The sequence below is a fragment of the Hibiscus syriacus genome, unplaced genomic scaffold, assembly GCF_006381635.1.
Source record: "Hibiscus syriacus cultivar Baekdansim isolate YM2019G1 unplaced genomic scaffold, ASM638163v2 tig00110946_pilon, whole genome shotgun sequence".
NCBI classification, from domain to species: domain Eukaryota; kingdom Viridiplantae; phylum Streptophyta; class Magnoliopsida; order Malvales; family Malvaceae; genus Hibiscus; species Hibiscus syriacus.
Window position 1 is genome coordinate 626683 of NW_024062927.1, and position 17522 is coordinate 644204.

General features: G+C 32.0%; 2 protein-coding genes across 2 annotated transcripts; both read left to right on the forward strand.

Annotated features, from left to right (window-relative positions):
- Positions 1-4058: 4058 nt before the first annotated feature.
- Positions 4059-4721, forward strand: LOC120148056 (RING finger protein 141-like). Its single transcript, XM_039161251.1, has one exon. It carries the CDS (start codon positions 4059-4061, stop codon positions 4719-4721), a length of 663 nt encoding a protein of 220 aa, XP_039017182.1.
- Positions 4722-6734: 2013 nt separating this feature from the next.
- LOC120148057 (E3 ubiquitin-protein ligase At3g02290-like) lies at positions 6735-7367 on the forward strand. Its single transcript, XM_039161252.1, has one exon. It carries the CDS (start codon positions 6735-6737, stop codon positions 7365-7367), a length of 633 nt encoding a protein of 210 aa, XP_039017183.1.
- Positions 7368-17522: the final 10155 nt, after the last annotated feature.

The window sequence follows — 17522 nt, forward strand, 5'->3', positions numbered from 1 at the left end:
AATCTTGCAATTTGGACCTCAACATCCATCAACATTGTATGTATGTTATTAATTGAAAGATCCTCTTTCATGGTAGAAACAACAGCCATGAAGGGCTGATACTCACGTGGAAGACCTTTCAAGATTGTCACAATTTGCTCAACTGGTAGAACTGCACTACCACAGGAGGCAAGAGCATCACATACTTCCTTGATGCGAGTGAGATAAGTTCGCATACTATCATTACCTTTCCTTATAGACTGCAATTTATAATGCAGACTCATAACAGACATAGTTGAGCGATTTGCAAAGAACTTTAGAACCGTTTCTCAAACGACAGCAGCAGTATAAGCTCCAACAAATTGAGGAAGTAGATGTGTACTCATCGTTGAAAGAAGCCATGATGCCAGTGCGCTGTCCTGCGCGACAAAATCTTCATACTCATTATTTACGCGAGTCTCACCATTTGGATCAACAACCGTCATGGGTGGTGAGGAGACATCACCGGTTAGCAGTCGCTCCAGCCGATGACTCCTGACTGTAAGTAAGATCTGCTGTTTCCAAAGCAAGAAATTGGTTTCATCAAGAACCACATTAACTTTCTTGTTGGAGAAGCTTCGAGACGGCGTGGAGGTAAGATCCATGGTTGAGTTGATCTGCAAGAATTTAGATTCACGAGCGGAAGTAAGAACACTTGATCCCACGATCAATGGTGATTGATACCATGTTGGATATATGATCTAAGCTAATGAACACATGGAAGCAGAATGAAGAAGATGAAGAAGTATATTATTGATCTACACCTCTTACACTCTTATATACAACTTTACAAGGTTGATACAGAATTTGTAACTAACTGCTAACAACCTCAACAGATCTTTAACAACTTAACTCCTAGAAGACTTCTAGAATCATTCATGTTATATGTTCTAGAAGTGTTGGCGTGCACAGACTCATAGTGCTAACAGTCTCGTGGTCGGTTATTCGGGATCAAGTATGAGAATTTGATATGGATATGTATCCGATACGGGTTATATGTTGATAGCAATGTCATAAATTTTCGTTTGTTTATGGACAAAATAATCCATCAATGGCTTCTATGTTTCAGTTTGGAGGAGTTGCCAAGCAAGTTTGGTGAGAAATACCAAGAAAGTAGAAGCAGAAATTGCAGCATTGAAGGTTTCGTATCTCAAGAAATCAACAAAGGCTCAAACATTGTAATCTTGGATTCGTAAGTTCTTATTATGTCCCCATCTCATCATCCAAACTTCAAAATCTGATCTATTCGAATCGAAACTTGATTTAATTGAAACCCGAATTCAATACTAAAAGCACTGGCATTTTTTTTTCTTTTTTGATCTTCGAATTCAGCGAAAACGGTGGCGAGAACATTAGGGAGTCTCGGTTTCAGCAACTGTTTTGTGGTGACCGACGAGTTATCGGGAAGCAGAGGGTGGCTACAGAGTTGACTTGGAACTGATACGTACAACTTTTCGGCAGTCAAGATTTTGTCACCATCTACGGTATTTCCGGCAGCCGCTAAACGTTTCGGTACTACAAGCACCAAGTTCCTTCGTGGTGCAAGTAGTCAACTTTCAAGTAATTCTTTCATTAATGTTGCTCGATCCTCTTTCTTCTCAACACCTCCATTGTTTGGCTAGAATCCCAGTCTTGCATGATTTGCAGTCATAGCATATGTTCCACCGGTTGTTGTTCAATGTTAAGCAGTTAGTGTCCCATGCCGCTGGACCGGATTTCGGGACTTTCCAGAATGTCGCATTCTTTCGTTCAAATTCTCATCAACTTGGTGGCTTGCGGCACCCATTCCGGGTTCAAATTTTAAACCAATTGTTCAGAATATATGTAGCAGTCACAGTGTCATCTAATAGGTATTCAAGCAACAAATAGCATGGCATTATACAAGTCAAATGGTCTGCATCACAGCCTAAACAATAACATTACGAAGGATGATCAAGCGACCTCAGTGATAAAAGAAAACATTATTTTTTCTAAAAATATCAGATTCGAACAGTTGTGTTTGCAAGGATATCTACACTGCACAACTCTGTCAACGATAAATGCTAAAAAATGATTGTCTTCATTCTTCCTTGCCAATAATGGCAAACCCAAATAAATACTCGGATCACTCTCTACCCGTACCCTAAGAATTGAGTAAATACACCATAAATCTATTCAAATTTACTCTCTATCTGGATCCTTCTAATTAGAAATTAGGTTGAATTTTGTTATAATTCAACTTATTAAAGGTTCTTTCATTTAGTTTAGAGTAAACTTGATACCGTTGGACTTAAGTGTTAAATCGTTAACGACACGTAATTACTGTCGATGTAGATACCGCATCAATATGACATCATTTTATTAGACAAAAATCAAAATTAATTTGCTCAGATGAAATTGCGTTTTCCGTTTATAGATGGAATTGATTACATGACTGAAAAGGGGCCTGCTTACTTCACATATTCCTTGACCGTTAAGTATTCAAAATCATTCAAACCAGTGCGACGTCCTTCGTATGTTTGCAATTGTCATATGGGCGGATGCAAGTGTATTTCAGTCTATCCTAAAATCTGAATTTTTTATTAGTTATTTATTTTATCGATAGTATTCATCTTAAAATTTTATTTGCATTACACAAAAAAAATTTATGTCGATATATACGTATCTATCGTAAAAAAATATCTCCAAATCCGTCAAACTGTCATAAGACTTGTTAACCTGAAAATTTTAGCTCTTCTTTTATTGCAAAAAACGGAAGTGATTTTCCTTACACTAACAATAAGGTTCTAGCATGTCGAAAACCCATGATATATAAATGCTATATAGCACGGGTACGATAATTTAGTGTCGTATCAAGTACCTGATACGTCTTTAACATGGCTACGGGATGAGTACAACTTGAGTATATATCGGAAACGTCTCATATTTAAGGGGTACGGTTGAAATTAATTAGCTACGTTGGAAAACTTTTCGGATACGTATCAGGAACGATATACAAACTGCAAAAACCAGGTTATTCAAACTAGTTTTGAAAGCTCCCTGAATATGCAAGAAAGTTTAATTTCAAAAGCTCGGATAAAAGAGAGTAGTGCCGTTGCTAGGATTTTATGCGTAGAGATGAAAGACAAAATGCAGAAAAAGAGAAAAATATAACGAGAAGATTACACATTTAGTCATTCAACTATTTCTGCGATTGTGCTTTAGTTATTCAACTATTTCTTTTTTTTAAAAAAAAATTATACTTAAAATTATGTTTTATTCACTTACCATTAGAAAATTAACGTTGAGTGAATTCGACATCGAATTCATCCCGAGACACACAATTAAAACCCATGTATTGGCTGACCTTAAAGCCGAGTCTTCCATATTTAATTGATTCAAGATTAATAGTAATACTTTTTTGGATAAGGTAAATACTTAATTAAGATGATAAGAAGAGTAAACGTATTCAATGAAGTGATATTAAAATATTAAACTGGGCTAAACACAATTATTTTAGGAATAATTGGTCACTAACCTTTTTGAACATTTTAATTTCAATCCAAATTATACGTATATACTAATCACATCCATCGTTAGGTCAGATTATATTATTAAAAAATAAAATTTAGGTTGAACTATGGTTGAAATTGATTATATATTTGGATGAATTTGGGGATGAAATTGGAAGAATCAAAAGTTTGGGGACAAATTTAGAATGAGAGTCATAGTTTGGGGATGAAATTGGAATGTTCAAAAGTTGAAGGACCAATTTAAAATGAGAGTCACAGTTTGGGGATGAAATTGGAATGTTCAAAAATTGAAGGACCAATTTAGAATGAGATTCATAGTATTTAGATAATAAGAAGAGTAAACGTAGTTACTAAAGTGATATTAAAATATTATATTGGACTAAACACAATTCTCTTAGGAATAGGATTACATATTTCGTGTTTTAGTTGGAGTTGAAGATGTGTGTGTATATAAATAGGGCAGGCTAAAGCTCTTTTCACCAAAACAATCGGAAGATAACAAGAAATATAAAAAACCCTGAGCATCAAGCATCCCGTATTGTCTTAAAGATGCAGAGGGATTCTGGTTCATGGTACGCCGATTATGGGACTTGGTACTGTGTCGACAAATGGATGGGCGAACTTACACGAGATCAAATCCCACAAGACTATGAGGAAGAAGTTCATATCTCTCAGTTTTGCGGCCGGTTTCGTTACTGTCATGCTTTGCTCGAACACCACAATGACCTCGATACTAGTAAAATCTATAATATTTTTTACAAAAACTTATTCGAGGAATCAACAACATTCACCCCGTGGGAGAACGAAATCCCTGAAGATTTCAAGATCAACCGCGATTCCGAAATCTTTAATTATATTGACTCCACATATAGAGCTAAATGCAACAAGAACATAGATAAATTCTTGATCATTGTGAAATTCGGAGTGTTTAAGATGAATTATGATACTTATCATGACTATTCCAGCGATGACGACGGTGAGATCGATGAGGAAATCGGGTTTGTTCCGGCTAGTAAGTCGAGCATTGAAGCGTTGGAGAAAGTTTTAGATTTGGGGTCTGAGTTTGAGTGTGCGATTTGCCTTGATGAGGGGAAGATAAAAGCTAAACGCATGCCTTGTGGGCATGCGTTTCATGGCCGATGTATTGAAAAATGGCTAGAAAAGAGTCATTCGTGTCCACTATGTCGCTATAACATGCCTATTGATTCATGAATGTTTAAATCTCATTAAGTACTGTAATTATATACTTTTCATTAATATACAATTATTATGTTTAATTTTTTTTATTTCTTTAAATTTAAGTTTGAATCTTAATATTATTTATTTTTATTTTCATTTATTAAAAAAATGCCATCCAAGCACCAACACTTTATAAGCACTTATAACTTTTTTTGAATTTTACGACGAACAAGATATGCTATGTCGTTTCTTTTGGATGATAATGAAACTTTTAAATTATATGAATTTTAATTTTACAAAAATATAATTTATTTTATAAAGATAAATTATAATAAGTTAATGAATATCTCAGTTTTTTTATATAAGTCGCTAATTTTATTAAAAATAAAAATATCCAAATTACAATAAAGGTTTATAAACACAACTATAAACTAAACACATAATAAGAACATTTTTCTAAACATAAGAATATTAGCCACTTAAGATCACACAAGGATCATACAAGGAAAATGTTTAAAAACCTAACCAAATAAACTCGAACAAAAGGTATATACGAATATATCTGACCGCATCAGCAAGCGTATCACAAAAGGGATTGAAACTATTGAAAGACTACCGAGAAATCACAAATCAGAATCGAACGACGTGAAAATACTATCCACAAACGTAAATATCATATCCAAATCCAATCCAAGGGTCCAAAGCAGGGAAAATAATCATGATAACAAATAAGCATTATATTGATCAGTCATGACGATGTCAAATTCAACCTTGAAAAAAAAGATAAAGGAAAACAACGACTGAAAATGTGCCGTAAAAACATAATTATTAAAAATAAAAAATAAAAACATGCTATAATAAAGCATAAGAAAAACAATGAATACCAAGGTTCGTACCACCATCGATTACAAAGATATAGAAAAAAAAAGAGATTAATGACGACTAAGAAAAAATAGAGAAAATTAATGAATATCTCATATTTTTTTATTAATCTTATGTAAGTACGGAATAGTATCTGTTCAAAGATAACTCTTAATCATTTGATATTAAACACTCACACTCTTAGAATTCATGGTACTTAAACTTGGGACCTTAAGGAATATTAATAATTCCTTTACCAATAAAATCGCTTTATCCGTGCCTCATATTTAATTTATATGTTTATACTTTTCTAATATAACAACCGTTATTCGTCTCATTAATTGACTATAAATTATAACTTTTAAAAAAATCAACATAAACCAATTTATTATTTTAACAGGATAAAAGCCAAATCGTTAACACATGCATGGACTCTAATGCTTCGTATGAAAATTTAGATTTTAAATTTTAAAATTAAAATTTATTAAATATTGACTCAAATTTTAATTAATAATTGAATTTGATTTTATTGTAATTATAGTGATTGAATATTACTTAATGATTGAATTTATTTAATAAGTAAATAATTATTTTAGGTAAAAAGTCTTATGAAATTAGGTTCTTTAGTGACCAGTTATTTGACTGTTAAACATTTAAAATCATTTAAACCAGTGCAACCTTTGTATGTTTGCAACTGTCATATGGGCGGATGCAAAGTGTACTTCAATCTATTATAAAATCTGAATTTCTTTTAATTAATTATTTACTTTGTTGATAGTGTTCATTTTAAAATTTTATTTATACTCACTCAACACGAAAAATTTATATTATTAATGTATATGTGCCTATCATAAAAAATATTTCTATATCCTAACTGTCATAAGACATGTACCGTCTATGTTTATCTTGACCCAATCCCTCGGAGGCGCTTCCCATTGGTCTGTCCTCCGTGGCGTTCCAGTCATGCTTGCTGTACCAGTTTATTCAATAAAGTGATATTAAAATATTATATTGGACTAAACACAATTATTTTAGGAATAGGATTACATATTTCGTGTTTTAGTTGGAGTTGAAGATGTGTGTGTATATAAATAGGGCAGGCTAAAGAACTTTTCACCAAAACAATCGGAAGATAACAAGAAATATAAAAAACCCTAAGCATCAAGGATCGATATTGTCTTAAAGATGCAGAGGGATTCTGGTTCATGGTACGCCGACGATGGGACTTGGTACTACTTCGACATATGGACGAGTGTACGTATGCAAGAGCAAACCCCACAAGACTACGAGCATGAAGTTCATACCCCTCAACTTTACGGCCGGTATCGCTACTGTCATGCTTTCCTCGATCGCCATAACGACTCTGATCCTAGTAAAATCTGCAATATGTTTCACCGAAACCTATTCGACGAATCGATTAAATTCACCCCATGGGAGCATGAAATCCCCAAAGAATTCAAGGTCGACAGTGATTCCGAAATCTTTAACCATATCGACTCCATGTGTAGAGCTGAACACAACAAGAACGTAGACAAGTCATTGATTGTTGCGGCATTCGGAGTGTTTATGACAAACCATGATAGTGAGGCCGACGAGGAAATCGGGTTTGTGCCGGCTAGTAAGTCGAGCATCGAAGCGTTGGAGAAAGTTTCGGATTTGGACTCCGAGTTTGAGTGTGTGGTCTGCTTCCAAGAAGAGAAGAAACAAGCTAAACGTATGCCTTGTGGGCATGTGTTTCATGACCGATGTATTGAAGAATGGCTAGAAAAGAGTCACTTGTGTCCAGTGTGTCGTTATGCCATGCCAGGTGATTCATGAATGTTTAAAATCTCATTAATTACTTATACTTTATTAATACAATTATTATGTTTAGCTTGTTTTTATTCCTTTAATTTTAAGTTTGAATTTTAATATTTGATTTTTTTCATTAATATCAAAAAATGTCATCCAAGTAGAGAATACTATAACACGCTCCGAGCAATAATTTCATCAATTCACAACCCACATTTTTAATCTTCACAATAAATTTTAAAAGGCAATTCAAATTATAATATTCAAAAGAAAGTTACACCTATGTTGTCATTCCTTCACCTATCAAATATTGAGGTCTCTAAAAATTCTCGAAACTTTCGAAGTTTCATATCCTTCGGAGTTCCTCAAAACCTCTAAAGCTTCATATTCTTTGAACAACTATATACCCTTGACTTGACCTCTGGAAGGCATGCATGATCTACAATGTACTATTTGAAAATCATATATGCTTGCCCTGCCAACTCACAAATAACCATCATCATCCTAGGCTTGAAACCTACACTAAGGATTTATATATAAGCCATCATCTAAAGTCGAGAATAGGGCTGGTACTACATCCCCCTTGGGATCCTTCTGTACATCTCTATCTCGATGATTGTTTATTGTCATCTTCAGTGTAGCTGTTCTCTCCCTCTCCTCTATAGAATCATCGATTGTGGCTCTCTACTTAAACAAAAAAGTGTAACACTCAATATTCGATTAGAACAGCCTAACCCGAATACTAAATATCACATTAATCAAGAAAGTGATCTGATATGAATTGCTATTGTTTATGCTTGCATAAAAAAAACAACATACAATAGAAGATCACATATAACTAACATGCTGAGTACAATATCATTCGCACAAAAATTACATTGAACGTCAATTTACATGCTTGAAGATATTTTCATAAAATATTTAATAAGTTAAAAATAAAATGATGTGAACAAATGAAAGCTAAATATTTTCATTTGTTCTCATTAAAAAACCTCACTAACCCTAATTGGAGGAAAAAGAGTGTACCAAGAGGTGGAAAGAGAACTAATACAATGATACCACAATACAGCACCTACGGGGACTGTCAGCAAGAACCAGGAACGCCAACCCTACTGATCACTACATTACACCATAACTTTAACGAAGATCGACCCCGCACGCAAAAACAGTTAAAGCGAGTCAACCAGAAATACTTGTAACCACGGCAAAACCCAATCACTAGAGAACCTCCACAAACAGCCTAACAAAACAATACTGAAGCAAACACCACAACACAACTCAAAGAACAGAAATGCACATCCCGTCAATAGTGCTATAAACTCAAAACCAATCATGTAGTTGAAGAAACTCAACAACTAACTAACAAAACCCTAACTTAACCCAACAAACAAAATTTCACATCATTTGGACATCATTCAGGCCTCCAACTAAGAAAATAAATATTTTTAGGGACTAATTTAAATTCTGATAATAAATTTAAGTATTAACATAATTTTCCTAATTTTGCAGTTCAAGCGTAAAATTAAATAGTAGATAAATTCGTAGGAAAAATCCAAATCAATTGAGTACAAATTAACCCTCAATTATAAGTTTAAATATTTAGTACTTAATTTATAAACATTTTATTTTAATTACACATGTGTTGAAATAGTAACCAGAGACTTCGAAATATAATTTTAGAATAGTTCAACTAGAGCTAAAAATCTAGGGATCGATCTCTTTTAAGAAATGATCAATCATTTTTCTGATAAAAAATAGGGAATAAATACTATTATTATTGGGTAAATTATACCATTGACCACATAACTATACTCTCTTTTCATTTTGACCATTATTTTTTAAATTTAGTCAATTGGGTCACTCAACTATTTAAATACATTCAATTAAGCCACATGTTGTTAACATTGACGAAAGTACTGACGTGACAGTTAATAAAATTGATATAATTACATATTTGGTCACTTTTATTTATATACTCTATCTATTTGATCATAATTTTAATAAATTAAAATAAATTTAGCTCTTGAATCGGATAGTGCCATGTGTCACTATCTAATTAGAAGATTAAATTTATTTTATTTTAATTTAATTTAATAGATTTATTTTTCACCAATCAGAGGATGACACATGTCACGCTATGGTGGAAAGAAAATTGAGAACGCTAAAATAAGAGGGCCATGAGAACCAATCCTGAGTCTATATGTTTAGTTTGAAATGGACTACAGGTGTGCAATATACGTTGTATCTTAGTGTAATTTTAATTTTTTTTGGATAAACAAAAAATATATTTTATTCTTATATTAACTAAAGTAAAAAAAATACTCTTATCTTAAATTAAAAAAATATATTTTGCTTTTACTTTAATTTAAATATCTATATTTTTTCTTATAATATTTTAAAATTAAGATGAAAATAAATATTTTTTATAGTTAAGATAAAAATAAAATTTATTTCTTAAATTAAAATAAGAATAAAATATACATTTTTAAATTAAAATTAAAATAATAAATATATTTAAATTAAGATAAGAATAAAATACATATTTTAAGTTAAAATAAAAATAAATATTAATAATTTAAGGTAGGAATATAATATATATATATTAATATTTAATAATTTAAGTTAAGAATATAATATATGTAATAAGTTAAGATAAAAAAAATATTTTTAAAAGTTAAAGATAAGAATAAGATATATCTTTTAAGTTACGGTAGGAATAAAATATAAATTCTGAGTTAAGATAATATTAAAATAATTTTTTAGTTAACATAAGAATAAAACATATTTAATAAGTTAAAAATAAAATATATTGTTTAATGTTAAGATGTGAATTTAACTTAATATGTGAATTTAAGTTAAGATATAATATTAAGAATTTAAGATTACACTAAGATATAACATATATACTACATGTAGTCTATTAATCTACAAATTAAGATACAACATATATATATATATATATGTATACCACCAGTAGTCAATTTCAAACGAAATATTTAGCTTTGTTCCAGTGGTTAACCATCCATGGGTAGTTCTGCGGTGCGGCGCCTAAAAAACGGCTAATATACGGCGTGACCGGTTAAACAAGTGACCGGTTAAAATTTATATCGGTTATGTTATATTATTTAACCGGAAATATTATAAAGTACAATAACATACTAGGTAGCGCTTATATAATGTAATAGGTAGTGCTTATATTTACCTAATTTATAAGTAAACCGGTATATTTATACCGATAGTATTACAAATTTACCTATTACAATATATTATATTGAAAGTGTCCATACTTTTTATAAAAAGGATCGATACTTCTTTTAAAGTTATGTAATTTATGTTTCAATTTTTTGAATAGTGTTTCATGTTTTCCACCTACAATATTAATTTAATAATTTCATTTGCACAAAAAATTATTTGATTTTTTGATATTTTATAAAATATTATTTAGAATTTTTAATTTAATAATAATATATATCGTAACGTAAAAAATAAATCATTAGACGCCTATAATTACTAAATTAAAATCTTAAAACTCACTCAAAAGATAACCTTAAATTAATGTTTTCAACAGTGAAAAAAGTATGGACACTTTTATAAAAAGGATAGACACTTTACAATATACCACTACCTATTACATTATATAAACGATACCTATTACATTATATAAGCGCTACCTATTACATCATATTTTTACCTATTATATTGAAAGTGTCCATACTTTTTATAAAAGGATCGATACTTCTTTTAAAGTTATGTAATTTATGTTTCAATTTTTTTTAATAGTGTTTCATGTTTTCCACCTACAATATTAATAATTTCATTTGCACAAAAAATTATTTGATTTTTTGATATTTTATAAAATATTATTTAGAATTTTTAATTTAACAATATTAAATATATATCGTAACGTAAAAAATAAATCATTAGACGCCTATAATTACTAAATTAAAATCTTAAAACTCACTCAAAAGATAACCTTAAATTAATGTTTTCCACAGTGAAAAAAGTATGGACACTTTTATAAAAAGGATAGACACTTTACAATATAACCACTACCTATTACATTATATAAACGATACCTATTACATTATATAAGCGCTACCTATTACATCATATTTTTACCTATTATATTGAAAGTGTCCATACCTTTTATAAAAAGGATCGATACTTCTTTTAAAGTTATGTAATTTATGTTTCAATTTTTTTAATAGTGTTTCATGTTTTCCACCTACAATATTAATTTAATAATTTCATTTGCACAAAAAATTATTTGATTTTTGATATTTTATAAAATATTATTTAGAATTTTTAATTTAACAACATTAACCAAAGAATAATAAATATGTAATATATGTTTATTGTTTTTAATTTAATAATAATATACAACATCAAACATTCCAAGCTATAAATTACAAGCTAAGGACACTTGAAGAAGTAAGAGAACAACTATCCAAGCAATCAAAAACGAGAAAATCCCAACATGATAACAACTGAACATATCATATCAATGTTCAAAATCAAGTTGTAGATTTTGATTTCCTTTTGCTTGGCATCATATGAGATTTGAATTTTGATTTCCTTTTGCTTGGCACCATATGAGCTTTGGATTTTGATGAGCATCGGAAGTATTTCAGACTTATGATTTGGGTGGTACTCAGAAGCATTTCGGACTTAGATTTTAGTTGCTATTTGTTTACCACCCAGATCATACGCCCGAAACGTTTCTGACGCTTTAAAGTTGACCAAAAAATACAATGGTCTGGATTTCCCTCGCGTTTAAACGTTAGAAAAAAACAATGGAAATTAGGAATAATCAATGATAACATGCATATTAGCTTGGGCTAATATTTATAGTGGAGCCGAAATATATATTGAAATTCAAACTCAAATTGAAATTTAAATTCAAACTCCAATTACATATGAAATGAATTGAAATGCAGTGTTAAATTGAACATGAAAATTGCATAATTGATTCATACTGTTCAAGTAACATGCTTTATGAACCATCAAGCTAAAAGACAATATTGATTGAGTTCAAAGCTGAGTTGTGAGTTGATGGAGTTGTCACACTTGTCACATGGTTGGAATAAAGTAATTTGATGTAATAATTTTATTTGCACAAAAAATTATTTGATTGTTTTGATATTTTATAAAATAATTTTAGAATTTTTAATTTAATAATAATATATATCGTAACGTAAAAAATAAATCATTAGACGCCTATAATTACTAAATTAATATCTTAAAACTCACTCAAAAGATAACCTTAAATTAATGTTTTCCACAGTGAAAAAAGTATGGACACTTTTATAAAAAGGATAGATACTTTACAATTATTATATAAGCGCTACCTATTACATTATATAAACGATACCTATTACATTATATACTTGTAGTTATTGTACATACCTAAATATGTACTGCGAATTTAATGTTGTACCCACCCTTTAACTACCACTACCAATGCCACATCATAGTGAAAGCAGCACGACTGAAACATATTCAAAATGAACCTTTGCTTACATCTCCATCAACTCCTGGAGCACTGAACTTGCACAACAAAATTTTTGCCATGGATAATACTGATGTAGACAATGTTAAGCCAACCGAGGAATGCCATGAAGTACATAATGTTGATGAATCTGACAGATTGGTTGGTCAGCTCTTCTGTCACGTGATCAAGCTTGGCACTTTTACAAGGGATTCGCACGGAACATGGGTTTAGTGCACGTAAGGGAACAACACGGCTTGACGTGGAAGGGGATGTGAAGACACAAGAATTTTGTTGTTCCAAAGAAGGGTTTCGAGTATCAAAAGTCAATACTGTTGATCGCCAACGTGCTCATACGCCAGTCACAAGAACAGGATGTAAGGCTAGAGTCGTAGTTACAGCAACAAATACAAACGATCAGTGGGTTATAAGTAAGTCTGATCAGAAACATAATCATGCATTGTGCACATCTGCTATGACACCATTTATGCGTTCTAATAGAGCTGTAAGTAAGGCTGATATCGATGAGGCAACAACATTGAAAGAGGTCGGTGTTGGCACGTCACAAGTAATGAACTATTTAATGCAGCAGGCAGGGGGCTATCATAATGTTGGATTTACACATAAAGACCTCTACAATGCACTTCAAAGAGGTAAAGCAAAGGAAATCATCGATGGGGATGTGAATGCGCTTATTTCCTACTTTGATTATAAGAAACATGATGATCCCGGGTTTTTTATGACATACTCGGTAGACGAATCGGGGGCATTGTATAATCTTATTTGGTCGGATTCTACATCGAGATCGGATTACACATGCTTCGGTGATGTAATTGCGTTCGACACAACGTACAAAGATAATTTGTATGGTCGACCAATTATGCCTATTGTTGGTGTCAATCATCACCATAACACAATTGTGTTTGCCACTGCCATAATCGCTGACGAGACGTATCAATCTTTCGAGTGGGTGCTACAGAATTTTTTAGAAGCCATGATGAATAAATCACCTATTTCTGTTGTAACCGATGGGGATAGGGCAATGCAGAGGGCTATCAAATCTGTTATCCCTTATGCTAAGCACAGATTATGTTCTTGGCATCTTTCTCGCAATGCACAAGCTAACATTGGTGACCCAAAGTTTACAGCAGCATTCTCAAAATGCATGGCTTCCTGGTGGACAACCAAGGAATTTGATATTCAATGGCGTTCGATTGTTTCAGAATTCAACATCCACAAGCATCCATGGGTGATTGAGAAGGGAAATACACGACACTTATGGGCACAAGCATATCTAACCGGTCATTTCTTTGCCAATATTCGCTCAACACAAAGGTGCGAGTCTATGAATGCTTCACTAGCTATTGCACTAAAACACAAGAAGACATATTTAGATGTTGTTCGTGCAATTGAAGATGGAATTAGTAGAATGCGTATGAACGAGTTGAAAGCGGATTACTTAAGTTCCCATACTAAGCCCTTCCAGATCACAAAACTGGTCGACCTTGAAGCCATGTCGCTGCGATTTTTACCCGCGAATCTTTTCGTCTGTTCCAAGATGAACTTATACGGGAGACATGTACCGGATTGAGGCAGAGATTAAGTCCTTATCAGATGAATGTCAACATTATATTTTGTCAAAGTACGCAGAAAAAAATAGGAAATTTGAAATTAGTTTTGATTCTCGTACGAAAACTCTAATTTGCTCCTGCAAAAATTCGAGACCGTTGGACTTCCGTGTCGCCATCAACTTCACATTTTGAAGCAATTGGACTACACATATTGCCCGGGACTTTGATTCAAAGTAGGTGGACTAATGATGCGAAGGCTTCTGCACCCAGCTATGTTGATTTGAATGTGTCTCCAGAACTGATGCAAATGGCAAGGTTCGCTGCTCTACGTTCAACGTCAAGTAGGTTATGCTACATTGCATCAAAGACAGACGAGTCTTTCAAAACCGCAAGAGATGAGATGAAAAAACTAATAGAAGAATTAGAAAACTCGTTTGGTTTGAATCATTCAGTCAACCAGAGCATTGTAGTAAACAATGTTCGTGACCCTCAACGAAAACAACGCAAGCGAAAAGAAGTGCCGAAGAACAAGGTCGAGAAGAAAATTAGGCGATGTGGGTACTGCAACGGTGAGGGGCATAACAAACTAACATGTCCTCAAGTCAAGCTCAGTTTGAGTACAAGCACACAGCCTACATCAATTGATTTTTTCGAAGACGGAATGGAATGACAACGATCTCCATAATATATCGTAAGTATCAACATGACTCCTATTGTATGTACATATAAATATTTTGAATGAAGGAAGAAAAACCGCGTTACTTAAAATTACCGACACTTTTTTAAATGGTATCGACACATTTTAGGTTGTAGACATATTCGCGCATAAAACCGGTATATTTATACCTGTTATATTACAAAATTATCTATTACATTATAATTATGGGTTCCGATGTGTAAATGTCGACACTTTTTTAAATCGTATCGACACATTTTTCTTCCAATATGGACATAAAGTACCGACACAATATAAAAAGTGTCGTATAGGTTGTAGACCTATTCGCTCATACAACCGGTATATTATACCTGTTATATTACAAAATTATCTATTACATTATAATTATGGGTTCCGATGTGTAAATGTCGACACTTTTTTAAATCGTATCGACACATTTTTCTTCCAATATGGACATAAAGTACCGACACAATATTAAAAAGTGTCGATATAGGTTGTAGACCTATTCGCTCATACAACCGGTATATTTATACCTGTTATATTACAAAATTATCTATTACATTATAATTATGGGTTCCGATGTGTAAATGTCGACACTTTTTTAAATCGTATCGACACATTTTAATTCCAATATTGACATAAAGTACCGACACAATATTAAAAAGTGTCGATATAGGTTGTAGACCTATTCGCGCATAAAACCGGTATATTTATACCGGTTATATTGCAAATTTACCTATTTTATTATAATATGTTGAAAGTGTCCATACTTTTTATAAAAAGGATCGATACTTTTTTTAAAGATATGTTTTAAGTATGTTTCAATATTTTTTAAGTATGTTTCATGTTTTCCACCTACAATATTAATTTAATAATTTCATTTGCACAAAAAATTAGTTGATTGTTTTGATATTTTATAAAATAATATTAAGAATTTTTAATTTAATAATAATATACCGTAACGTAAAAATAAATCATTAGACGCCTATAATTACTAAATTAATATCTTAAAACTCACTCAAAAGATAACCTTAAATTAATGTTTTCCACAGTGGAAAAAGTATAGGCACTTTTATAAAAAGGATAGATACTTTACAATATATTAAAAAAGTATAGACACTCAAATGTATATGTACACATAGAAGCAAATATGGAATAATTAATTAAAATATACACACCATATAATCACACCAAAATATAAATACACAAGAATGTTTAAATAATGTACCGACAAACAAAATTAATCCGATGGAAAAGGGTTGTTTCTAACGAAGTCCGGAACATTAGAGGCCTTCAACAAATTTTCCAAATACTCTCGTATGTTTCCGCCTTTTTCTGAGGACATACATAAATAATTTCAATTATCAAACTAATGAGGTGCAATTTTACTAACAATAAATTAAATTCGCATAAGCATGAATAAATTTGTGTCATACCTAGAGCTTTGTCGTTCGAATGGGAAGCAGCGTCAAAGGTATGTGGACATATGTAATTGTATTTCTATATAAACACATAAGTTTTGGATCATCAATGTTTGAACACCTGTTCAACTGGAAAAACATATTGCATAAATGCAACTTACCGGATTATAAATCATTTTTTCCGCTGAATCATCGACCAAAAGTATTTAGCTCGTTAAAATCTGGACACGCGTTCCAAACATCATTGAGATCTTTACAGTAGGTAACAGAATCGTATGTTTTGCATTTTTTTTGATCCTGTTCACAAACAGTCGAACATAAATATGTAGGAATCATAGGCAACGAAAAGTCAGCAAACTGTAATGACATTCATCTTACCCACACGAATAGAAAATGCTCGGAAAATACAGGTAGTTTCTCAAGTACACGGTCGACGTTATGCCTGAGATTGTAATCAAGTTTGAATGTTAACATTCAAATGTGTATTAACGATTTGACTACAGTAATTCAATTGCCTCAAACATGTTCTAACCTCATCTTTGAAGACCAAAGGGCAACAACAAAATTGTCGACACAAAATTGCATAATTCAAATAATCCTCTTCTGAGGACAACATCTACAACATGAAGAAAATGAGATTAAAGTTCTACGCTTATATGTTAAAATAATGGATACAAAAGAATAGAATTAAAACCTGCCGGCAGTCTTGGGATGTAGGCAAGGACACCATTGAGATCAAAAATTAAAGTTTTCTTGAAGGCGGCGTTGCAGACACGATATACTTGTTTGGATCATCATCTTCATCATCATCATCGTCATCATCTTCATCGCCAGCTTCATCGTCATCATCATCGTCATCTTCATCGTCAGCTTCATCTTCTGCGACCGCTTGGTTGTCCACATATGTTAAAAGAAAATAAAATAAAGTTCAGAACGTGTAAATGTTAAGAAACATAGATAATGAATTACCTAACTCGTTTGATGTCGTTGACGTAATTCGTTACGCAACATGGAGACTTCACGTTG

Coding starts and splice junctions, on each gene's coding strand:
- LOC120148056 (XM_039161251.1), top strand. CDS start 4,059: ATGCAGAGGGATTCTGGTTCATGGTACGCCGATTATGGGACTTGGTAC.
- LOC120148057 (XM_039161252.1), top strand. CDS start 6,735: ATGCAGAGGGATTCTGGTTCATGGTACGCCGACGATGGGACTTGGTAC.